This window comes from Salvelinus fontinalis, chromosome 40 (assembly GCF_029448725.1).
Source record: "Salvelinus fontinalis isolate EN_2023a chromosome 40, ASM2944872v1, whole genome shotgun sequence".
NCBI classification, from domain to species: Eukaryota; Metazoa; Chordata; class Actinopteri; order Salmoniformes; family Salmonidae; genus Salvelinus; species Salvelinus fontinalis.
The window spans coordinates 3,964,443-3,991,002 of record NC_074704.1 but is presented as its reverse complement, the minus strand read 5'-3'; the positions used below and the strand labels follow the sequence as shown (position 1 = coordinate 3,991,002).

At 45.1% G+C, this 26,560-nt stretch overlaps 1 protein-coding gene across 1 annotated transcript in view; it reads left to right on the top strand.

The window, feature by feature from the left end:
* Positions 1-26,560, top strand: part of LOC129839829 (oocyte zinc finger protein XlCOF6-like) — a 36,089-nt gene extending 9,529 nt beyond the window's left edge. Inside the window, exon 2 of the mRNA XM_055907496.1 lies at positions 20,665-26,560. Within this exon, the coding sequence (XP_055763471.1) occupies positions 20,665-22,361 (1,697 nt within the window). The 3' untranslated portion in view covers positions 22,362-26,560. The remainder of the gene's footprint in view (positions 1-20,664) is intronic.

The following is a 26,560-nucleotide window of genomic DNA, read 5'->3' as shown; positions in this document are numbered from 1 at the left end:
AAATATTTTGCATCTTCAAAGTGGTAGGCATGTTGTGTAAATCAAATGATACAAACCCCCCCAAAAATCTATTTTAATTCCAGGTTGTAAGGCAACAAAATAGGAAAAATGCCAAGGGGGTGAATACTTTCGCAAGCCACTGTATTAATATACATGTGTATATATTCCCGTTAATTTACATACATCCCTGTTAATTTACATATATTCCCGTTAATTTACATATATTCCCGTTAATTACCATATATTCCCGTTAATTCCCATATGTTCCCGTTAATTCCCGTATATTCCCACGGAAAGTTTCCACCTCTGAATATTCCCCAAAATGTGCAACCCTCGGTGTGTGCCTTTCCAAATCATCTCCAATCAATTGAATTTACCACAGGTGGACTCCAATCAAGTTGTAGAAACATCTCAAGGATGATCAATGGGAACAGGATGTACCTGAGCTCAATTTCGAAGTATCATAGCAAAGGGTCTGAATAGTTGTGTAAAAAGATATTTCTGTTTTTTATTTGTAATACATTTGCAGAAATGTCTAAAAAAACTATTTTTGCTTTGTCATTATGGGGTATTGTGTTTAGATTGCTAAGGATTTTTATTTATTTAATCAATTTTAGAATAAGGCTGTAACGTAACAAAACGTGGAAAAAGTCTAGGGGTCTGAATACTTTCCGAAGGTTCTGTATATCGGAGCATGGACTCTACGAGGTGTCGAAAGCATTGCACATGAATGCTTCCCACAGTTGTGTCAATTTGTCTGGATGTCCTTTTGGTGGTGGACCATTCTTGATAAACACAGGAAACTGTTGAGTTTTAAAAACCCTGCAGCATTGCAGTTCTTGACACGAACAGGTGTGCTTTGTACCTCCCACCCTGTTCAAAGACACTTAAGTATTCTGTCTTGTCTATTCACCCTCTGAATGACACACAGACACAATCCATGTCTCAGTTGTCTCAAGGCTTAAAAAGCCTTCTTTAACCCGTCTCCTCTCCTTCATCTACACTGATGATATTGATGATCAAACAGGTTGAAATTGATATTGATGGTAAAACTAGCTCAAAAAGGGCACTGAAATGATGAGGGTAAAAACTGTTCAATATTAAATCATCACAATAAGTTCTATCCACATATTATTTTACAGACAAAATAGTTGCAGAGGTTTATTTCTACTAATCCTTTCTGTTGCAAACCAAATGCTGGACTAGAAGCACGTCCAGTGGAGATGAGTTGATGAATTGCCTGGCTGGGCTGTGGGATAGTGGAGATTAGTTTATATATTGCCTGGCTTGGCTGTGGGACAGTGGAGATTAGTTTATAAATTGCCTGGCTGGGCTGTGGGATAGTGGAGATTAGTTTATATATTGCCTGGCTTGGCTGTGGGACAGTGGAGATGAGTTTATAAATTGCCTGGCTGGGCTGTGGGACAGTGGAGATTAGTTTATAAATTGCCTGGCTTGGCTGTGGGACAGTGGATATTAGTTTATAAATTGCCTGGCTGGGCTGTGGGACAGTGGAGATTAGTTTATATATTGCCTGGCTGGGCTGTGGGACAGTGGAGATTAGTTTATATATTGCCTGGTTGGGCTGTGGGACAGTGGAGATTAGTTTATAAATTGCCTGGCTTGGCTGTGGGACAGTGGAGATTAGTTTGTGAATTGCCTGGCTGGGCTGTGGGACAGTAGAGATTCGTTTATAAATGGCCTGGCTGGGCTGTGGGACAGTAGAGATTAGTTTATGAAATGCCTGGCTTGGCTGTGGGACAGTGGAGATTAGTTTATATATTGCCTGGCTGGGCTGTGGGACAGTGGAGATTAGTTCATAAATTGCCTGGTTGGGCTGTGGGACAGTGGAGATTAGTTTATATATTGCCTGGCTGGGCTGTGGGACAGTGGAGATTAGTTTATATATTGCCTGGTTGGGCTGTGGGACAGTGGAGATTAGTTTATATATTGCCTGGCTTGGCTGTGGGACAGTGGAGATGAATTGCCTGGCTGGGCTTTGGGACAGTGGAGATTAGTTTATATATTGCCTGGCTGGGCTGTGGGACAATGGAGATTAGTTTATATATTGCCTGGTTGGGCTGTGGGACAGTGGAGATTAGTTTATATATTGCCTGGTTGGGCTGTGGGACAGTGGAGATTAGTTTATAAATTGCTTGGTTGGGCTGTGGGACAGTGGAGATTAGTTTATGAATTGCCTGGTTGGGCTGTGGGACAGTGGAGATTAGTTTATAAATTGCCTGGCTTGGCTGTGGGACAGTGGAGATTAGTTTATATATTGCCTGGCTGGGCTGTGGGACAGTGGAGATTAGTTTATATATTGCCTGGCTGGGCTGTGGGATAGTGGAGATTAGTTTATATATTGCCTGGCTGGGCTGTGGGACAGTGGAGATTAGTTTATATATTGCCTGGCTTGGCTGTGGGACAGTGGAGATTAGTTTATAAATTGCCTGGTTGGGCTGTGGGACAGTGGAGATTTGTTTATAAATTGCCTGGCTGGGCTGTGGGACAGTGGAGATTAGTTTATATATTGCCTGGTTGGGCTGTGGGAGAGTGGAGATTAGTTTATATATTGCCTGGCTGGGCTGTGGGACAGTGGAGATTAGTTTATATATTGCCTGGCTGGGCTGTGGGACAGTGGAGATTAGTTTATGAATTGCCTGGTTGGGCTGTGGGACAGTGGAGATTAGTTTATGAATTGCCTGGTTGGGCTGTGGGACAGTGGAGATTCGTTTATATATTGCCTGGCTGGGCTGTGGGACAGTGGAGATTAGTTTATATTTTGCCTGGTTGGGCTGTGGGACAGTGGAGATTAGTTTATAAATTGCTTGGCTGGGCTGTGGGACAGTGGAGATTCGTTTATATATTGCCTGGCTGGGCTGTGGGACAGTGGAGATTAGTTTATAATTTGCCTGGCTTGGACTGTGGGACAGTGGAGATTAGTTTATATATTGCCTGGTTGGGCTGTGGGACAGTGGAGATTAGTTTATATATTGCCTGGTTGGGCTATGGGACAGTGGAGATTAGTTTATATATTGCCTGGTTGGGCTATGGGACAGTGGAGATTAGTTTATATATTGCCTGGTTGGCTGCGGGACAGTGGAGATTAGTTTATAAATTGCCTGGCTTGGCTGTGGGACAGTGGAGATTAGTTTATAAATTGCCTGGCTTGGCTGTGGGACAGTGGAGATTAGTTAAATATTGCCTGGCTTGGCTGTGGGACAGTGGAGATTAGTTTATATATTGCCTGGTTGGGCTGTGGGACAGTGGAGATTAGTTTATATATTGCCTGGCTGGGCTGTGGGACAGTGGATATTAGTTTATATATTGCCTGGCTGGGCTGTGGGACAGTGGAGATTCGTTTATAAATTGCCTGGCTGGACAGTGGGACAGTGGAGATTAGTTTATAAATTGCCTGGCTGGGCTGTGGGACAGTGGAGATTAGTATATAAATTGCCTGGCTGGGCTGTGGGACAGTGGAGATTAGTTTATAAATTGCCTGGCAGGGCTGTGGGACAGTGGAGATTAGTTTATATATTGCCTGGCTTGGCTGTGTGACAGTGGAGGTTAGTTTATAAACTGCATGGCTGGGCTGTGGGACAGAACAGATTAGTTTATAAATTGCCTGGCTGAGGTGTGGGACAGTAGAGATTAGTTTATATATTGCCTGGCTAGGCTGTGGGACAGTGGAGATTGGTTTATAAATTGCCTGGCAGGGCTGTGGGACAGTGGAGATGAGTTTATGAATTGCTTGGCAGGGCTGTGGGACAGTGGAGATTAGTTTATAAATTGCCTGGCTGGACAGTTGAGATTAGTTTATAAATTGCCTGGTTGGGCTGTGGGACAGTGGAGATTAGTTTATGAATTGCCTGGCTAGACAGTGGAGATTAGTTTATATATTGCCTGGTTGGGCTGTGGGACAGTAGAGATTAGTTTATAAATTGCCTGGTTGGGCTGTGGGACAGTGGAGATTAGTTTATATATTGCCTGGCAGGGCTGTGGGACAGTGGAGATTAGTTTATATATTGCCTGGTTGGGCTGTGGGATAGTGGAGATTAGTTTATATATTGCCTGGTTGGGCTGTGGAACAGTGGAGATTAGTTTATATATTGCCTTGTTGGGCTGTGGGACAGTGGAGATTAGTTTATATATTGCCTGGTTGGGCTGTGGGACAGTGGAGATTAGTTTATATATTGCCTGGTTGGGCTGTACGACAGTGGAGATTAGTTTATATATTGCCTGTTTGGGCTGTGGGACAGTGGAGATTAGTTTATATATTGCCTGGTTTGGCTGTGGGACAGTGGAGATTAGTTTATATATTGCCTGACTGGACAGTGGAGATTAGTTTATATATTGCCTGGCTGGGGTGTGGGACAGTAGAGATTAGTTTATATATTGCCTGGCTTGGCTGTGGGACAGTGGAGATTAGTTTATATATTGCCTGGCTGGGCTGTGGGACAGTGGAGATTAGTTTATAAATTGCCTGGTTGGGCTGTGGGACAGTGGAGATTAGTTTATGAATTGCTTGGCTGGGCTGTGGGACAGTGGAGATTAGTTTATAAATTGCCTGGCTGGGCTGTGGGACAGTGGAGATTAGTTTATATATTGCCTGGCTGGGCTGTGGGACAGTGGAGATTAGTTTATATATTGCCTGGTTGGGCTGTGGGACAGTGGAGATTAGTTTGTGAATTGCCTGGCTGGGCTGTGGGACAGTAGAGATTCCTTTATAAATGGCCTGGCTGGGCTGTGGGACGGTAGAGATTAGTTTATGAATTGCCTGGCTTGGCTGTGGGACAGTGGAGATTAGTTTATATATTGCCTGGCTGGGCTGTGGGACAGTGGAGATTAGTTTATAAATTGCCTGGCTTGGCTGTGGGACAGTGGAGATTAGTTTATATATTGCCTGGCTTGGCTGTGGGACAGTGGAGATTAGTTTATATATTGCCTGGTTGGGCTGTGGGACAGTGGATATTAGTTTATATATTGCCTGGCTGGGCTGTGGGACAGTGGAGATTCGTTTATAAATTGCCTGGCTGGACAGTGGGACAGTGGAGATTAGTTTATAAATTGCCTGGCTGGGCTGTGGGACAGTGGAGATTAGTATATAAATTGCCTGGCTGGGCTGTGGGACAGTGGAGATTAGTTTATAAATTGCCTGGCAGGGCTGTGGGACAGTGGAGATTAGTTTATATATTGCCTGGCTTGGCTGTGTGACAGTGGAGGTTAGTTTATAAACTGCATGGCTGGGCTGTGGGACAGTGGAGATTAGTTTATAAATTGCCTGGCTGGGGTGTGGGACAGTAGAGATTAGTTTATATATTGCCTGGCTTGGCTGTGGGACAGTGGAGATTGGTTTATAAATTGCCTGGCTGGACAGTGGGACAGTAGAGATTAGTTTATAAATTGCCTGGCAGGGCTGTGGGACAGTGGAGATGAGTTTATGAATTGCTTGGCAGGGCTGTGGGACAGTGGAGATTAGTTTATAAATTGCCTGGCTGGACAGTTGAGATTAGTTTATAAATTGCCTGGTTGGGCTGTGGGACAGTGGAGATTAGTTTATGAATTGCCTGGCTAGACAGTGGAGATTAGTTTATATATTGCCTGGTTGGGCTGTGGGACAGTAGAGATTAGTTTATAAATTGCCTGGTTGGGCTGTGGGACAGTGGAGATTAGTTTATATATTGCCTGGCAGGGCTGTGGGACAGTGGAGATTAGTTTATATATTGCCTGGTTGGGCTGTGGGATAGTGGAGATTAGTTTATATATTGCCTGGTTGGGCTGTGGAACAGTGGAGATTAGTTTATATATTGCCTTGTTGGGCTGTGGGACAGTGGAGATTAGTTTATATATTGCCTGGTTGGGCTGTGGGACAGTGGAGATTAGTTTATATATTGCCTGGTTGGGCTGTACGACAGTGGAGATTAGTTTATATATTGCCTGTTTGGGCTGTGGGACAGTGGAGATTAGTTTATATATTGCCTGGTTTGGCTGTGGGACAGTGGAGATTAGTTTATATATTGCCTGACTGGACAGTGGAGATTAGTTTATATATTGCCTGGCTGAGGTGTGGGACAGTAGAGATTAGTTTATATATTGCCTGGCTTGGCTGTGGGACAGTGGAGATTAGTTTATATATTGCCTGGCTGGGCTGTGGGACAGTGGAGATTAGTTAATAAATTGCCTGGTTGGGCTGTGGGACAGTGGAGATTAGTTTATGAATTGCTTGGCTGGGCTGTGGGACAGTGGAGATTAGTTTATAAATTGCCTGGCTGGGCTGTGGGACAGTGGAGATTAGTTTATATATTGCCTGGCTGGGCTGTGGGACAGTGGAGATTAGTTTATATATTGCCTGGTTGGGCTGTGGGACAGTGGAGATTAGTTTGTGAATTGCCTGGCTGGGCTGTGGGACAGTAGAGATTCGTTTATAAATGGCCTGGCTGGGCTGTGGGACAGTAGAGATTAGTTTATGAATTGCCTGGCTTGGCTGTGGGACAGTGGAGATTAGTTTATATATTGCCTGGCTGGGCTGTGGGACAGTGGAGATTAGTTCATAAATTGCCTGGTTGGGCTGTGGGACAGTGGAGATTAGTTTATATATTGCCTGGCTGGGCTGTGGGACAGTGGAGATTAGTTTATATATTGCCTGGTTGGGCTGTTGGACAGTGGAGATTAGTTTATATATTGCCTGGCTTGGCTGTGGGACAGTGGAGATGAATTGCCTGGCTGGGCTTTGGGACAGTGGAGATTAGTTTATATATTGCCTGGCTGGGCTGTGGGACAGTGGAGATTAGTTTATATATTGCCTGGTTGGGCTGTGGGACAGTGGAGATTAGTTTATATATTGCCTGGTTGGGCTGTGGGACAGTGGAGATTAGTTTATAAATTGCTTGGTTGGGCTGTGGGACAGTGGAGATTAGTTTATGAATTGCCTGGTTGGGCTGTGGGACAGTGGAGATTAGTTTATATATTGCCTGGCTTGGCTGTGGGACAGTGGAGATTAGTTTATATATTGCCTGGCTGGGCTGTGGGACAGTGGAGATTAGTTTATATATTGCCTGGCTGGGCTGTGGGATAGTGGAGATTAGTTTATATATTGCCTGGCTGGGCTGTGGACAGTGGAGATTAGTTTATATATTGCCTGGCTTGGCTGTGGGACAGTGGAGATTAGTTTATAAATTGCCTGGTTGGGCTGTAGGACAGTGGAGATTTGTTTATAAATTGCCTGGCTGGGCTGTGGGACAGTGGAGATTAGTTTATATATTGCCTGGTTGGGCTGTGGGAGAGTGGAGATTAGTTTATATATTGCCTGGCTGGGCTGTGGGACAGTGGAGATTAGTTTATATATTGCCTGGCTGGGCTGTGGGACAGTGGAGATTAGTTTATGAATTGCCTGGTTGGGCTGTGGGACAGTGGACATTAGTTTATGAATTGCCTGGCTGGGCTGTGGGACATTGGAGATTAGTTTATATATTGCCTGGCTGGGCTGTGGGACAGTGGAGATTAGTTTATGAATTGCCTGGTTGGGCTGTGGGACAGTGGAGATTAGTTTATAAATTGCCTGGTTGGGCTGTGGGACAGTGGAGATTCGTTTATAAATTGCCTGGCTGGGCTGTGGGACAGTGGAGATTAGTTTATATTTTGCCTGGTTGGGCTGTGGGACAGTGGAGATTCGTTTATATATTGCCTGGCTGGGCTGTGGGACAGTGGATATTAGTTTATATTTTGCCTGGTTGGGCTGTGGGACAGTGGAGATTAGTTTATAAATTGCTTGGCTGGGCTGTGGGACAGTGGAGATTAGTTTATATATTGCCTGGCTGGGCTGTGGGACAGTGGAGATTAGTTTATAATTTGCCTGGCTTGGACTGTGGGACAGTGGAGATTAGTTTATATATTGCCTGGTTGGGCTGTGGGACAGTGGAGATTAGTTTATATATTGCCTGGTTGGGCTATGGGACAGTGGAGATTAGTTTATATATTGCCTGGTTGGGCTATGGGACAGTGGAGATTAGTTTATATATTGCCTGGTTGGGCTGCGGGACAGTGGAGATTAGTTTATAAATTGCCTGGCTTGGCTGTGGGACAGTGGAGATTAGTTTATAAATTGCCTGGCTTGGCTGTGGGACAGTGGAGATTAGTTTATATATTGCCTGGCTTGGCTGTGGGACAGTGGAGATTCGTTTATAAATTGCCTGGCTGGACAGTGGGACAGTGGAGATTAGTTTATAAATTGCCTGGCTGGGCTGTGGGACAGTGGAGATTAGTATATAAATTGCCTGGCTGGGCTGTGGGACAGTGGAGATTAGTTTATAAATTGCCTGGCAGGGCTGTGGGACAGTGGAGATTAGTTTATATATTGCCTGGCTTGGCTGTGTGACAGTGGAGGTTAGTTTATAAACTGCATGGCTGGGCTGTGGGACAGTGGAGATTAGTTTATAAATTGCCTGGCTGGGGTGTGGGACAGTAGAGATTAGTTTATATATTGCCTGGCTTGGCTGTGGGACAGTGGAGATTGGTTTATAAATTGCCTGGCAGGGCTGTGGGACAGTGGAGATGAGTTTATGAATTGCTTGGCAGGGCTGTGGGACAGTGGAGATTAGTTTATAAATTGCCTGGCTGGACAGTTGAGATTAGTTTATAAATTGCCTGGTTGGGCTGTGGGACAGTGGAGATTAGTTTATGAATTGCCTGGCTAGACAGTGGAGATTAGTTTATATATTGCCTGGTTGGGCTGTGGGACAGTAGAGATTAGTTTATAAATTGCCTGGTTGGGCTGTGGGACAGTGGAGATTAGTTTATATATTGCCTGGCAGGGCTGTGGGACAGTGGAGATTAGTTTATATATTGCCTGGTTGGGCTGTGGGATAGTGGAGATTAGTTTATATATTGCCTGGTTGGGCTGTGGAACAGTGGAGATTAGTTTATATATTGCCTTGTTGGGCTGTGGGACAGTGGAGATTAGTTTATATATTGCCTGGTTGGGCTGTGGGACAGTGGAGATTAGTTTATATATTGCCTGGTTGGGCTGTACGACAGTGGAGATTAGTTTATATATTGCCTGTTTGGGCTGTGGGACAGTGGAGATTAGTTTATATATTGCCTGGTTTGGCTGTGGGACAGTGGAGATTAGTTTATATATTGCCTGACTGGACAGTGGAGATTAGTTTATATATTGCCTGGCTGGGGTGTGGGACAGTAGAGATTAGTTTATATATTGCCTGGCTTGGCTGTGGGACAGTGGAGATTAGTTTATATATTGCCTGGCTGGGCTGTGGGACAGTGGAGATTAGTTTATAAATTGCCTGGTTGGGCTGTGGGACAGTGGAGATTAGTTTATGAATTGCTTGGCTGGGCTGTGGGACAGTGGAGATTAGTTTATAAATTGCCTGGCTGGGCTGTGGGACAGTGGAGATTAGTTTATATATTGCCTGGTTGGGCTGTGGGACAGTGGAGATTAGTTTGTGAATTGCCTGGCTGGGCTGTGGGACAGTAGAGATTCCTTTATAAATGGCCTGGCTGGGCTGTGGGACGGTAGAGATTAGTTTATGAATTGCCTGGCTTGGCTGTGGGACAGTGGAGATTAGTTTATATATTGCCTGGCTGGGCTGTGGGACAGTGGAGATTAGTTTATAAATTGCCTGGCTTGGCTGTGGGACAGTGGAGATTAGTTTATATATTGCCTGGCTTGGCTGTGGGACAGTGGAGATTAGTTTATATATTGCCTGGTTGGGCTGTGGGACAGTGGATATTAGTTTATATATTGCCTGGCTGGGCTGTGGGACAGTGGAGATTCGTTTATAAATTGCCTGGCTGGACAGTGGGACAGTGGAGATTAGTTTATAAATTGCCTGGCTGGGCTGTGGGACAGTGGAGATTAGTATATAAATTGCCTGGCTGGGCTGTGGGACAGTGGAGATTAGTTTATAAATTGCCTGGCAGGGCTGTGGGACAGTGGAGATTAGTTTATATATTGCCTGGCTTGGCTGTGTGACAGTGGAGGTTAGTTTATAAACTGCATGGCTGGGCTGTGGGACAGTGGAGATTAGTTTATAAATTGCCTGGCTGGGGTGTGGGACAGTAGAGATTAGTTTATATATTGCCTGGCTTGGCTGTGGGACAGTGGAGATTGGTTTATAAATTGCCTGGCTGGACAGTGGGACAGTAGAGATTAGTTTATAAATTGCCTGGCAGGGCTGTGGGACAGTGGAGATGAGTTTATGAATTGCTTGGCAGGGCTGTGGGACAGTGGAGATTAGTTTATAAATTGCCTGGCTGGACAGTTGAGATTAGTTTATAAATTGCCTGGTTGGGCTGTGGGACAGTGGAGATTAGTTTATGAATTGCCTGGCTAGACAGTGGAGATTAGTTTATATATTGCCTGGTTGGGCTGTGGGACAGTAGAGATTAGTTTATAAATTGCCTGGTTGGGCTGTGGGACAGTGGAGATTAGTTTATATATTGCCTGGCAGGGCTGTGGGACAGTGGAGATTAGTTTATATATTGCCTGGTTGGGCTGTGGGATAGTGGAGATTAGTTTATATATTGCCTGGTTGGGCTGTGGAACAGTGGAGATTAGTTTATATATTGCCTTGTTGGGCTGTGGGACAGTGGAGATTAGTTTATATATTGCCTGGTTGGGCTGTGGGACAGTGGAGATTAGTTTATATATTGCCTGGTTGGGCTGTACGACAGTGGAGATTAGTTTATATATTGCCTGTTTGGGCTGTGGGACAGTGGAGATTAGTTTATATATTGCCTGGTTTGGCTGTGGGACAGTGGAGATTAGTTTATATATTGCCTGGCTGGACAGTGGAGATTAGTTTATATATTGCCTGGCTGGGGTGTGGGACAGTAGAGATTAGTTTATATATTGCCTGGCTTGGCTGTGGGACAGTGGAGATTAGTTTATATATTGCCTGGCTGGGCTGTGGGACAGTGGAGATTAGTTTATAAATTGCCTGGTTGGGCTGTGGGACAGTGGAGATTAGTTTATGAATTGCTTGGCTGGGCTGTGGGACAGTGGAGATTAGTTTATAAATTGCCTGGCTGGGCTGTGGGACAGTGGAGATTAGTTTATATATTGCCTGGCTGGGCTGTGGGACAGTGGAGATTAGTTTATATATTGCCTGGTTGGGCTGTGGGACAGTGGAGATTAGTTTGTGAATTGCCTGGCTGGGCTGTGGGACAGTAGAGATTCGTTTATAAATGGCCTGGCTGGGCTGTGGGACAGTAGAGATTAGTTTATGAATTGCCTGGCTTGGCTGTGGGACAGTGGAGATTAGTTTATATATTGCCTGGCTGGGCTGTGGGACAGTGGAGATTAGTTCATAAATTGCCTGGTTGGGCTGTGGGACAGTGGAGATTAGTTTATATATTGCCTGGCTGGGCTGTGGGACAGTGGAGATTAGTTTATATATTGCCTGGTTGGGCTGTGGGACAGTGGAGATTAGTTTATATATTGCCTGGCTTGGCTGTGGGACAGTGGAGATGAATTGCCTGGCTGGGCTTTGGGACAGTGGAGATTAGTTTATATATTGCCTGGCTGGGCTGTGGGACAGTGGAGATTAGTTTATATATTGCCTGGTTGGGCTGTGGGACAGTGGAGATTAGTTTATATATTGCCTGGTTGGGCTGTGGGACAGTGGAGATTAGTTTATAAATTGCTTGGTTGGGCTGTGGGACAGTGGAGATTAGTTTATGAATTGCCTGGTTGGGCTGTGGAACAGTGGAGATTAGTTTATATATTGCCTTGTTGGGCTGTGGGACAGTGGAGATTAGTTTATATATTGCCTGGTTGGGCTGTGGGACAGTGAAGATTAGTTTATATATTGCCTGTTTGGGCTGTGGGACAGTGGAGATTAGTTTATATATTGCCTGGTTTGGCTGTGGGACAGTGGAGATTAGTTTATATATTGCCTGACTGGACAGTGGAGATTAGTTTATATATTGCCTGGCTGGGGTGTGGGACAGTAGAGATTAGTTTATATATTGCCTGGCTTGGCTGTGGGACAGTGGAGATTAGTTTATATATTGCCTGGCTGGGCTGTGGGACAGTGGAGATTAGTTTATAAATTGCCTGGTTGGGCTGTGGGACAGTGGAGATTAGTTTATGAATTGCTTGGCTGGGCTGTGGGACAGTGGAGATTAGTTTATAAATTGCCTGGCTGGGCTGTGGGACAGTGGAGATTCGTTTATAAATTGCCTGGCTGGGCTGTGGGACAGTGGAGATTAGTTTATATATTGCCTAGGTGGGCTGTGGGAGAGTGGAGATTAGTTTATAAATTGCCTGGCTGGACAGTTGAGATTAGTTTATAAATTGCCTGGTTGGGCTGTGGGACAGTGGAGATTAGTTTATATATTGCCTGGCTGGGCTGTGGGACAGTGGAGATTAGTTTATATATTGCCTGGCTGGGCTGTGGGACAGTGGAGATTAGTTTATAAATTGCCTGGCTGGACAGTTGAGATTAGTTTATAAATTGCCTGGCTGGGCTGTGGGACAGTGGAGATGAGTTTTAATATTGCCTGGTTGGGCTGTGGGACAGTGGAGATTAGTTTATAAATTGCCTGGTTGGGCTGTGGGACAGTGGAGATTAGTTTATGAATTGCCTGGCTAGACAGTGGAGATTAGTTTATATATTGCCTGGTTGGGCTGTGGGACAGTAGAGATTAGTTTATAAATTGCCTGGTTGGGCTGTGGGACAGTGGAGATTAGTTTATATATTGCCTGGCAGGGCTGTGGGACAGTGGAGATTAGTTTATATATTGCCTGGTTGGGCTGTGGGATAGTGGAGATTAGTTTATATATTGCCTGGTTGGGCTGTGGAACAGTGGAGATTAGTTTATAAATTGCCTTGTTGGGCTGTGGGACAGTGGAGATTAGTTTATATATTGCCTGGTTGGGCTGTGGGACAGTGGAGATTAGTTTATATATTGCCTGGTTGGGCTGTACGACAGTGGAGATTAGTTTATATATTGCCTGTTTGGGCTGTGGGACAGTGGAGATTAGTTTATATATTGCCTGGTTTGGCTGTGGGACAGTGGAGATTAGTTTATATATTGCCTGGTTGGGCTGTGGGACAGTGGAGATTAGTTTATAAATTGCTTGGCTGGGCTGTGGGACAGTGGAGATTAGTTTATATATTGCCTGGCTGGGCTGTGGGACAGTGGAGATTAGTTTATAATTTGCCTGGCTTGGACTGTGGGACAGTGGAGATTAGTTTATATATTGCCTGGTTGGGCTGTGGGACAGTGGAGATTAGTTTATATATTGCCTGGTTGGGCTATGGGACAGTGGAGATTAGTTTATATATTGCCTGGTTGGGCTATGGGACAGTGGAGATTAGTTTATATATTGCCTGGTTGGGCTGCGGGACAGTGGAGATTAGTTTATAAATTGCCTGGCTTGGCTGTGGGACAGTGGAGATTAGTTTATAAATTGCCTGGCTTGGCTGTGGGACAGTGGAGATTAGTTTATATATTGCCTGGCTTGGCTGTGGGACAGTGGAGATTAGTTTATAAATTGCCTGGCTGGACAGTGGGACAGTGGAGATTAGTTTATAAATTGCCTGGCTGGGCTGTGGGACAGTGGAGATTAGTATATAAATTGCCTGGCTGGGCTGTGGGACAGTGGAGATTAGTTTATATATTGCCTGGCTTGGCTGTGTGACAGTGGAGGTTAGTTTATAAACTGCATGGCTGGGCTGTGGGACAGTGGAGATTAGTTTATAAATTGCCTGGCTGGGGTGTGGGACAGTAGAGATTAGTTTATATATTGCCTGGCTTGGCTGTGGGACAGTGGAGATTGGTTTATAAATTGCCTGGCTGGACAGTGGGACAGTAGAGATTAGTTTATAAATTGCCTGGCAGGGCTGTGGGACAGTGGAGATGAGTTTATGAATTGCTTGGCAGGGCTGTGGGACAGTGGAGATTAGTTTATAAATTGCCTGGCTGGACAGTTGAGATTAGTTTATAAATTGCCTGGTTGGGCTGTGGGACAGTGGAGATTAGTTTATGAATTGCCTGGCTAGACAGTGGCGATTAGTTTATATATTGCCTGGTTGGGCTGTGGGACAGTAGAGATTAGTTTATAAATTGCCTGGTTGGGCTGTGGGACAGTGGAGATTAGTTTATATATTGCCTGGCAGGGCTGTGGGACAGTGGAGATTAGTTTATATATTGCCTGGTTGGGCTGTGGGATAGTGGAGATTAGTTTATATATTGCCTGGTTGGGCTGTGGAACAGTGGAGATTAGTTTATATATTGCCTTGTTGGGCTGTGGGACAGTGGAGATTAGTTTATATATTGCCTGGTTGGGCTGTGGGACAGTGGAGATTAGTTTATATATTGCCTGGTTGGGCTGTACGACAGTGGAGATTAGTTTATATATTGCCTGTTTGGGCTGTGGGACAGTGGAGATTAGTTTATATATTGCCTGGTTGGGCTGTGGGACAGTGGAGATTAGTTTATGAATTGCCTGGCTAGACAGTGGAGATTAGTTTATATATTGCCTGGTTGGGCTGTGGGACAGTAGAGATTAGTTTATAAATTGCCTGGTTGGGCTGTGGGACAGTGGAGATTAGTTTATATATTGCCTGGCAGGGCTGTGGGACAGTGGAGATTAGTTTATATATTGCCTGGTTGGGCTGTGGGATAGTGGAGATTAGTTTATATATTGCCTGGTTGGGCTGTGGAACAGTGGAGATTAGTTTATATATTGCCTTGTTGGGCTGTGGGACAGTGGAGATTAGTTTATATATTGCCTGGTTGGGCTGTGGGACAGTGGAGATTAGTTTATATATTGCCTGGTTGGGCTGTACGACAGTGGAGATTAGTTTATATATTGCCTGTTTGGGCTGTGGGACAGTGGAGATTAGTTTATATATTGCCTGGTTTGGCTGTGGGACAGTGGAGATTAGTTTATATATTGCCTGACTGGACAGTGGAGATTAGTTTATATATTGCCTGGCTGGGGTGTGGGACAGTAGAGATTAGTTTATATATTGCCTGGCTTGGCTGTGGGACAGTGGAGATTAGTTTATATATTGCCTGGCTGGGCTGTGGGACAGTGGAGATTAGTTTATAAATTGCCTGGTTGGGCTGTGGGACAGTGGAGATTAGTTTATGAATTGCTTGGCTGGGCTGTGGGACAGTGGAGATTAGTTTATAAATTGCCTGGCTGGGCTGTGGGACAGTGGAGATTCGTTTATAAATTGCCTGGCTGGGCTGTGGGACAGTGGAGATTAGTTTATATATTGCCTGGTTGGGCTGTGGGAGAGTGGAGATTAGTTTATAAATTGCCTGGCTGGACAGTTGAGATTAGTTTATAAATTGCCTGGTTGGGCTGTGGGACAGTGGAGATTAGTTTATATATTGCCTGGCTGGGCTGTGGGACAGTGGAGATTAGTTTATATATTGCCTGGCTGGGCTGTGGGACAGTGGAGATTAGTTTATAAATTGCCTGGCTGGACAGTTGAGATTAGTTTATAAATTGCCTGGCTGGGCTGTGGGACAGTGGAGATGAGTTTTAATATTGCCTGTTTGGGCTGTGGGACAGTGGAGATTAGTTTATATATTGCCTGGTTGGGCTGTGGGACAGTGGATATTAGTTTATAAATTGCCTGGCTTGGCTGTGGGACAGTAGAGATTAGTTTATATATTGCCTGGCTGGGCTGTGGGACAGTAGAGATTAGTTTATATATTGCCTGGTTGGGCTGTGGGACAGTAGAGATTAGTTTATAAATTGCCTGGTTGGGCTGTGGGACAGTGGAGATTAGTTTATATATTGCCTGGCTGGGCTGTGGGACAGTGGAGATTAGTTTATGAATTGCCTTGTTGGGCTGAGGGATAGTGGAGATTAGTTTATGAATTGCCTGGTTGGGCTGTGGGACAGTGGAGATTAGTTTATATATTGCCTGGTTGGGCTTTGGGATAGTGGAGATTAATTTATATATTGCCTGGCTGGGCTGTGGGACAGTGGAGATTAGTTTATAAATTGCCTGGTTGGGCTGTGGGACAGTGGAGATTAGTTTATAAATTGCCTGGCTGGGCTGTGGGACAGTGGAGATTAGTTTATGAATTGCCTGGCTGGGCTGTGGGACAGTGGAGATTAGTTTATAATTTGCCTGGCTGGGCTGTGGGACAGTGGAGATTAGTTTATATATTGCCTGGCTGGACAGTGGAGATTACTTTATATATTGCCTGGCTGGACAGTGGAGATTAGTTTATATATTGCCTGGTTGGGCTGTGGGATAGTGGAGATTAGTTTATATATTGCCTGGCTGGACAGTGGAGATTAGTTTATATATTGCCTGGTTGGGGTGTGGGACAGTGGAGATTAGTTTATATATTGCCTGGCAGGGCTGTGGGACAGTGGAGATTAGTTTATAAATTGCTTGGTTGGGCTGTGGGACAGTGGAGATTAGTTTATAAATTGCCTGGCTTGGGCTGTTGGACAGTGGAGATTAGTTTATATTTTGCCTGGTTGGGCTGTAGGACAGTGGAGATTAGTTTATATATTGCCTGGTTGGGCTGTGGGACAGTGGAGATTAGTTTATATATTGCCTGGTTGGGCTGTGGGACAGTGGAGATTAGTTTATATATTGCCTGGTTGGGCTGTGGGACAGTAGAGATTAGTTTATGAATTGCCTGGTTGGGCTGTGGGACAGTGGAGATTAGTTTATATATTGCCTGGCTTGGCTGTGGGACAGTGGAGATTAGTTTATATATTGCCTGGCTGGGCTGTGGGACAGTGGAGATTAGTTTATTTATTGCCTGGCTTGGCTGTGGGACAGTGGAGATTAGTTTATAAACTGCCTGGCAGGGCTGTGGGACAGTGGAGATTAGTTTATATATTGCCTGACTGGACAGTGGAGATTAGTTTATAAATTGCCTGGCAGGGCTGTGGGACAGTGGAGATAAGTTTATGAATTGCCTGGCTTGGCTGTGGGACAGTGGAGATTAGTTTATGAATTGCTTGGCAGGGCTGTGGGACAGTGGAGATTAGTTTATAAATTGCCTGGCTGGGCTGTGGGACAGTGGATATTAGTTTATATATTGCCTGGTTGGGCTGTGGGAGAGTGGAGATTAGTTTATATATTGCCTGGCTGGGCTGTGGGACAGTGGAGATTAGTTTATAAATTGCCTGGCTGGGCTGTGGGATAGTGGAGATTAGTTTATGAATTGCCTGGTTGGGCTGTGGGACAGTGGAGATTAGTTTATAAATTGCCTGGTTGGGCTGTGGGACAGTGGAGATTAGTTTATATATTGCCTGGTTGGGCTGTGGGACAGTGGAGATTAGTTTATATATTGCCTGGCTGGGCTGTGGGACAGTGGAGATTAGTTTATATATTGCCTGGCTGGGCTGTGGGACAGTGGAGATTCGTTTATAAATTGCCTGGCTGGGCTGTGGGACAGTGGAGATTAGTTTATATATTGCCTGGCTTGGCTGTGGGACAGTGGAGATTAGTTTATATATTGCCTGGCTGGGCTGTGGGACAGTGGAGATTAGTTTATATATTGCCTGGCTTGGCTGTGGGACAGTGGAGATTAGTTTATATATTGCCTGGCTGGACAGTGGAGATTACTTTATATATTGCCTGGCTGGACAGTGGAGATTAGTTTATATATTGCCTGGTTGGGCTGTGGGATAGTGGAGATTAGTTTATATATTGCCTGGCTGGACAGTGGAGATTAGTTTATATATTGCCTGGTTGGGGTGTGGGACAGTGGAGATTAGTTTATATATTGCCTGGCAGGGCTGTGGGACAGTGGAGATTAGTTTATAAATTGCTTGGTTGGGCTGTGGGACAGTGGAGATTAGTTTATAAATTGCCTGGCTTGGGCTGTTGGACAGTGGAGATTAGTTTATATTTTGCCTGGTTGGGCTGTAGGACAGTGGAGATTAGTTTATATATTGCCTGGTTGGGCTGTGGGACAGTGGAGATTAGTTTATATATTGCCTGGTTGGGCTGTGGGACAGTGGAGATTAGTTTATATATTGCCTGGTTGGGCTGTGGGACAGTAGAGATTAGTTTATGAATTGCCTGGTTGGGCTGTGGGACAGTGGAGATTAGTTTATATATTGCCTGGCTTGGCTGTGGGACAGTGGAGATTAGTTTATATATTGCCTGGCTGGGCTGTGGGACAGTGGAGATTAGTTTATTTATTGCCTGGCTTGGCTGTGGGACAGTGGAGATTAGTTTATAAACTGCCTGGCAGGGCTGTGGGACAGTGGAGATTAGTTTATATATTGCCTGACTGGACAGTGGAGATTAGTTTATAAATTGCCTGGCAGGGCTGTGGGACAGTGGAGATAAGTTTATGAATTGCCTGGCTTGGCTGTGGGACAGTGGAGATTAGTTTATGAATTGCTTGGCAGGGCTGTGGGACAGTGGAGATTAGTTTATAAATTGCCTGGCTGGGCTGTGGGACAGTGGATATTAGTTTATATATTGCCTGGTTGGGCTGTGGGAGAGTGGAGATTAGTTTATATATTGCCTGGCTGGGCTGTGGGACAGTGGAGATTAGTTTATAAATTGCCTGGCTGGGCTGTGGGATAGTGGAGATTAGTTTATGAATTGCCTGGTTGGGCTGTGGGACAGTGGAGATTAGTTTATAAATTGCCTGGTTGGGCTGTGGGACAGTGGAGATTAGTTTATATATTGCCTGGTTGGGCTGTGGGACAGTGGAGATTAGTTTATATATTGCCTGGCTGGGCTGTGGGACAGTGGAGATTAGTTTATATATTGCCTGGCTGGGCTGTGGGACAGTGGAGATTCGTTTATAAATTGCCTGGCTGGGCTGTGGGACAGTGGAGATTAGTTTATATATTGCCTGGCTTGGCTGTGGGACAGTGGAGATTAGTTTATATATTGCCTGGCTGGGCTGTGGGACAGTGGAGATTAGTTTATATATTGCCTGGCTTGGCTGTGGGACAGTGGAGATTAGTTTATAAACTGCCTGGCAGGGCTGTGGGACAGTGGAGATTAGTTTATATATTGCCTGACTGGACAGTGGAGATTAGTTTATAAATTGCTTGGCAGGGCTGTGGGACAGTGGAGATTAGTTTATAAATTGCCTGGCTGGGCTGTGGGACAGTGGATATTAGTTTATATATTGCCTGGTTGGGCTGTGGGAGAGTGGAGATTAGTTTATAAATTGCCTGGCTGGGCTGTGGGACAGTGGAGATTAGTTTATATATTGCCTGGCTGGGCTGTGGGACAGTGGAGATTCGTTTATAAATTGCCTGGCTGGACAATTGAGATTAGTTTATAAATTGCCTGACAGGGCTGTGGGACAGTGGAGATTGGTTTATATATTGCCTGGCTGGGCTGTGGGACAGTGGAGATTAGTTTATATATTGCCTGGCTTGGCTGTGGGACAGTGGAGATTAGTTTATAAACTGCCTGGCAGGGCTGTGGGACAGTGGAGATTAGTTTATATATTGCCTGACTGGACAGTGGAGATTAGTTTATAAATTGCCTGGCAGGGCTGTGGGACAGTGGAGATTAGTTTATGAATTGCCTGGCTTGGCTGTGGGACAGTGGAGATTAGTTTATGAATTGCTTGGCAGGGCTGTGGGACAGTGGAGATTAGTTTATAAATTGCCTGGCTTGGCTGTGGGACAGTGGAGATTAGTTTATATATTGCCTGGTTGGGCTGTGGGAGAGTGGAGATTAGTTTATATATTGCCTGGCTGGGCTGTGGGACAGTGGAGATTAGTTTATAAATTGCCTGGCTGGGCTGTGGGACAGTGGAGATTAGTTTATATATTGCCTGGCTGGGCTGTGGGACAGTGGAGATTCGTTTATAAATTGCCTGGCTGGACAATTGAGATTAGTTTATAAATACCTGGCTGGGCTGTGGGACAGTGGAGATTAGTTTATATATTGCCTGGCTGGGCTGTGGGCCAGTGGAGATTAGTTTATAAATTGCCTGGCAGGGCTGTGGGACAGTGGAGATTAGTTTATGAATTGCCTGGCTGGACAGCGGAGATTAGTTTATAAATTGCCTTGCTTGGCTGTGGGACAGTGGAGATTAGTTTATAAATTGCCTGGCTGGACAGTGGGACAGTGGAGATTAGTTTATAAATTGCCTGGCTGGGCTGTGGGACAGTGGAGATTAGTATATAAATTGCCTGGCTGGGCTGTGGGACAGTAGAGATTAGTTTATATATTGCCTGGTTGGGCTGTGGGACAGTGGAGATTAGTTTATATATTGCCTGGTTGGGCTGTGGGACAGTAAAGATTAGTTTATATATTGCCTGGTTGGGCTGTGGGACAGTGAATGTGTAGGGATAATTCAAATGGAACTGTTAACAGCCATTACCCATGAATTGTCGTGAATAACTAATGCTATCAACCAATCAGCATCCAGGATGCAAATTTGCTATTTTATATTGAGCGATCTAGTCTGGATTTAACCTCAATAGGAAAGACAGTTTTATAATGTGGAGGTTTCATTTAGGTCCAATCAACAGAATCAACCAATCAACTACCAGCAATCAACAAAATCAACCAATCAACTACCGGTAATCAACAGAATCAACCAATCAACTACCGGCAATCAACAGAATCCAAATGTACAGTTTTATGTTGGTCTAGTACGGAGTAAACAGTTTTATAATTTAGGTCTCTCTGTTTAACCAAATACTCTGTTTGTCTTTGGCAGGAGAGATACCAGACTCTCACTCTGACAGCAGGAAGAGTCCTTCAGAGGAACCAGACCCAGAGACGCCCAAACCAGCGAGACGACATCACTGGTCCCAGTGTAAAAAGAGTTTTAAGTGGTTATGGAAGCTGAAAAGTCATGATAGAACAGACACAGGAGAGAAGACTTCACAATGTTCCCAATGTGGAAAGAGTTTTACACGGTTAGGGAACCTGAAAAGGCATGAGAGAATACACACAGGAGAGAAACCGTTCCAATGTTCCCAATGTGGAAAGAGTTTTACACGGTTAGGGAGCCTGAAAGAACATAAAATTATACACACAGGAGAGAAGCCTTTCCAATGCTCCCGGTGTGAAAAGGGCTTTAGGTGGTTAGGGAACCTGAAAAAGCATGAGAGAACACACACAGGAGAGAAACCGTTCCAATGCTCCCAGTGTGTAAAGAGTTTTACACAGTTAGGGAGCTTGAAGGAGCATGAAAGGATACACACAGGGGAGACATCTTACCATTGCTCCCTGTGTGGAAAAGATTTTACCAAGTTAAGGAACCTAATAAAACATACAGAATTACACACAGGTGAGAAGCCTTTCCAATGCTCCCAGTGTGGGAAGGGTTTTACACGGCTAGGGAACCTGAAGGATCACAAAAGAGTACATACAGGAGAGAAGCCTTTCCAATGTTCCCAGTGTGGAAAGAGTTTTACACGGTTACGGAGCCTGAACGAACATAAAATAATACACACAGGAGAGAAGCGTTACCAATGTTCCCAGTGTGGAAAGGGTTTTACCCTGTTAGGGAGCCTGAAAAAGCACGAGAGAACACACACAGGAGAAAAGCCGTTCCAATGCTCCCATTGTGGAAAGAGTTTTACACAGTTAGGGAGCTTGAAGGTGCATGAAAGGGCACACACAGGGGAGACATCTTACCATTGCTCTCTGTGTGGAAAGAATTTTACCAAGTTAGGGAACCTAAAAAAACACAAACAATTACACACCGGAGAGAAACCTTTCCAATGCTCTCAGTGTGGGAAAGGTTTTACACGGTTAGGGAACCTGAAGGACCATCAAAGAGTACACACAGGAGAGAAGCCCTTCCAATGTTCCCAGTGTGGAAAGAATTTTACATGGTTAGGGAACCTGAAAAAGCACGAGAGAACCCACACCGGAGAGAAGCCTTTCCAATGTTCCAAGTGTGGAAGTAGTTTTAAAAGGTTAGGGAGCCTGAAGGAGCATGAAAGGACACACACGTGGGAGACAGCTTACCATTGCTCTATGTGTGGAAAGAATTTTACCAAGTTAGGGAACCTAAACAAACATGAAAAATTACACACGGGAAAGAAACCTTTCCAATGCACCCAGTGTGGAAAGGGTTTTACACGGTTAGGGAACCTGAAAGACCATAAAAGGACACACACAAGAGAGAAACCTTTCCAATGTTCCCAGTGTGGAAAGGGTTTTACCCAGATAGGAAACCTGAAAAGGCATGAGAAAATACACACAGGAGAGAAGTCGTTCCATTGTCCGCAGTGTGGAAAGGATTTTACCCAGTTAGTAAACCTGAAAAGGCATGAGAAAACACACTCGGTTTTAACAATGACCCCAGGAGTTGGAAACGGTTCGGAGAACAGAACAGAAAACCGCGTAGGAACAGAAAAAATGAAGAAACAAACTGAACCGGGAAAGAAAGAAAGAAAGTGATCTCGACAGTTTTTTGAAACAGAACCGTTATTTTTAAAGTATGGTAACCGGTTAATAACGTTATTTTAAAGTAACTGTCCTGTGAAAATCTAACTTGAAAAAGTTAATATTCTGTTAAAATATCATTATGAAGTCATGGATGAATTCTAGAATATACTATATATCCTAGAAACCTGGTTAAACTATCATTATGATATCATGTAGAAGTTAATTAACTCATCGAAATAATGTTGAGACATCCTATACTCATATTTGTGGCCAAAGCATAAATTGACCCTCAAACTTGTATCTCAAACAGACTGTTTTAAAAATACTATTTCCTCATAGAACACGTTATCTCCCTGCAGAGGATGAGCTTCTGTTTTTGGGGTACGAACCACACCATTCTGTTGTTGGAGTACGCCCACACCTTTCTGTTGTTGGGGTACGCCCCACACCTTTCTGTTGTTGGGGTACGCCCCACACCTTTCTGTTGTTGGGGTACGAACCACACCATTCTGTTGTTGGGGTACGAACCACACCATTCTGTTGTTGGGGTACGCCCCACACCTTTCTGTTGTTGGGGTACTCCCACACCTTTCTGTTGTTGGGGTACGCCCACACCTTTCTGTTGTTGGGGTACGCCCACACTATTCTGTTGTTGGGGTACGCCCCACACCTTTCTGTTGTTGGGGTACGCCCACACTATTCTGTTGTTGGGGTACGCCCACACTATTCTGTTGTTGGGGTACGCCCCACACCTCTCTGTTGTTGGGGTACGTCCACACCTTTCTGTTGTTGGGGTACGACCACACCTTTCTGTTGTTGGGGTACGTCCACACCTTTCTGTTGTTGGGGTACGCCCACACCATTCTGTTGTTGGGGTACGCCCACACCTTTCTGTTGTTGGGGTACGCCCACTGCTTTCTGTTGTTGGGGTATGACCCACACCTTTCTGTTGTTGGGGTACGCCCACACCTTTCTGTTGTTGGGGTACGCCCTCACTATTCCAACACAGAAAACCTGCTTTTAACATACTTAATAAATAAAAAAAGATTGGAAGGAAAGTATTTCACTCATATTATAAGTAATTACAGGTCATAGTTCATAGAAATCTGGAAACACTGGGAACTTTAAGTTCCAGACATTTTTTTTATCAGTCCCACAAAAAAACGCCAACAGGGCCTCCAGAGTGGCATAGCGTCTAAGACATCCTGGTTCTAGTCCAGGCTCTGTCTCAGTGTCACTAGAGATCCTGGTTCTAGTCCAGGTTCTGTCTCAGTGTCACTAGAGATCCTGGTTCTAGTCCAGGTTCTGTCTCAGTGTCACTAGAGATCCTGGTTCTAGTCCAGGTTCTGTCTCAGTGTCACTAGAGATCCTGGTTCTAGTCCAGGTTCTGTCTCAGTGTCACTAGAGATCCTGGTTCTAGTCCAGGCTCTGTCTCAGTGTCACTAGAGATCCTGGTTCTAGTCCAGGTTCTGTCTCAGTGCGAGCTATGTCACTAGAGATCCTGGTTCTAGTCCAGGTTCTGTCTCAGTGTCACTAGAGATCCTGGTTCTAGTCCAGGCTCTGTCTCAGTGGTAGCTGTGTCACTAGAGACCCTGGTTCTAGTCCAGGTTCTGTCTCAGTGTAACTAGAGATCCTGGTTCTAGTCCAGGCTCTGTCTCAGTGTGAGCTGTGCCACTATAGATCCTGGTTCTCGTCCAGGCTCTGTCTCAGTGCGAGCTGTGTCACTAGAGATCCTGGTTCTAGTCCAGGTTCTGTCTCAGTGTAACTTCTGTCTCAAGGCTAGCTGTGTCACTAGAGATCCTGGTTCTAGTCCAGGCTCTGTCTCAGGGCTAGCTGTGTCACTAGAGATCCTGGTTCTAGTCCAGGCTCTGTCTCAGTGTGAACTGTGTCACTAGAGATCCTGGTTCTAGTCCAGGCTCTGTCTCAGTGCTAGCTGTGTCACTAGAGACCCTGGTTCTAGTCCAGGCTCTGTCTCAGTGGTAGCTGTGTCACTAGAGATCCTGGTTCTTGTCCAGGCTCTGTCTCAGTGCTAGCTGTGTCACTAGAGATCCTGGTTCTAGTCCAGGTTCTGTCTCAGTGCTAGCTGTGTCACTAGAGACCCTGGTTCTAGTCCAGGCTCTGTCTCAGTGCTAGCTGTGTCACTAGAGATCCTGGTTCTAGTCCAGGTTCTGTCTCAGTGCTAGCTGTGTCACTAGAGAAACTGGTTCTAGTCCAGGCTCGCATTCGGCCATGACCGGGAGAACAATGGGGCGGCGCACAATTGGCCCAGCATCGTCCAGGTTAGGGGAGAGTTTGGCCCAGCATCGTCAGGGTTAGGGGAGGGTTTGGCCCAGCATCGTCCGGGTTAGGGGAGGGTTTGGCCCAGCATCGTCCGGCTTAGGGGAGGGTTTGGCCCAGCATCGTCCGGGTTATGGTAGGGTTTGGCCCAGCATCGTCCGGGTTAAGGGGGGGTTTGGCCCAGCATCATCGGGGTTAGGGGAGGGTTTGGCCCAGCATCGTCCGGCTTAGGGGAGGGTTTGGCCCAGCATCGTCCGGCTTAGGGGAGGGTTTGGCCCAGCATCGTCCGGGTTAGCGGAGGGTTTGGCCCAGCATCGTCCGGGTTAGTGGAGGGTTTGGCCCAGCATCGTCCGGGTTAGCGGAGGGTTTGGCCCAGCATCGTCCGGGTTAGCGGAGGGTTTGGCCCAGCATCGTCCGGGTTAGTGGAGGGTTTGGCCGGCAGGGATATTGTTGTCCCATCGCGCCCTATCGACTCCTGTGGCGGGCCGGGCGTAATGCACGCCGACACGGTTGCCAGGTGTACGGTGTTTACTCCACCACATTGGTGCTTCCGGGTTGGATGGGCATTGTGTCAAGAAGCAGTGCGGCTTGGCTGGGTTGTGTTTCGGAGGACGCACGGCTCTCGACATTCGCCGAGTCCGTACGGGAGTTGCAGCGATGGGACAAGACTGTAACTACCAATTGGATACCACGAAATTGGTGAGAAAAAGTTATTAAAATAAAAATAAAAATCGAATAAAGGAAAAAATATACATAAAAAAAACGCCATGTAAACGTATCGTATCTTATTATTATCGTCTTCAAACAACAAGATGCTGAGCTCTTCAAGCCTCCTCCTCCTCTTCCTCCTCCTCCGTAGGTATAATTCATGTCATAACAAGACGCTAGGCGCTTCAAGACAAGCCTGCTCCTCCTCTTCTTCCTCCTCCTCCGTAGGTATAATTCATGTCATAACAAGACGCTAGGCGCTTCAAGACAAGCCTGCTCCTCCCTCTCTCGCCGCCTGCAAAATGTATGTGGCATCTTACGCTCTACACTTGTCTGTCCATCACGCATGTAAACAACTAGCAAGCTGCTCTGTCCACACTGATTGGTGCGGAATGAAAAAGAGCGAAATGTAAAAAAAATAAAAATATATTTAGCTATATTTATATAAAACAAATAGTTGTTTTGTTCAGAACGAAACAATTGTAACATTTTGGTTCCAACCCCTGGGGTGTATTCATTCCAAAGTATTTCTTAAACGGAAGCAAACAGAACGAAACGGGGAGGGACTTATCAGAATTTGACCAATAGAAAATCCCCAAAAAGTTGCAAAAAAATGTTCCCGAATCAGCAAATGTTTGACCCAGTTAGGGAATCTGAAAACACATGAGGGAAGATAAGAGAGGGAACACACAGGAAAACATTCACACGAGGGAAGATACGAGAGGGAACACACAGGAAAACATTCACACGAGGGAAGATAAGAGAGGGAACACACAGGAACAGATAAGACCTTCTACATTTTCCAGGACACTGGAACTACAATTAGATAATAGAGGGAGGCTGTTCTGTTCTGACATGTTTTGGACTGAGAATTTGTGTTTTTGTTGATGTCGCATGAAATCATGTTTGTATGAAATATTACAAAAAAAAAATAGGCCTACTTGAGTTATTTTCCTCTCGAGACATGTGTATAATCAGATTAACATTTTAAAATGTGTATTTTATTTTGATTAGGAATTTGGATTTGATTGAATACAAATATGCACCCTTTAGATGTTCATGATTTGATTTGGAAAGTTGTAGATTTTATTAAATAGATTTGATAGAATGTGTATTTTTCTTGATTCTAACCTTGAAACCTTGTCAATTTAGTTGTTTTATTTCATTGAATTATTTTGTGTTGTCGTGTCTGTGACTATCATTAAATGTGAAACTTATTTATCAAA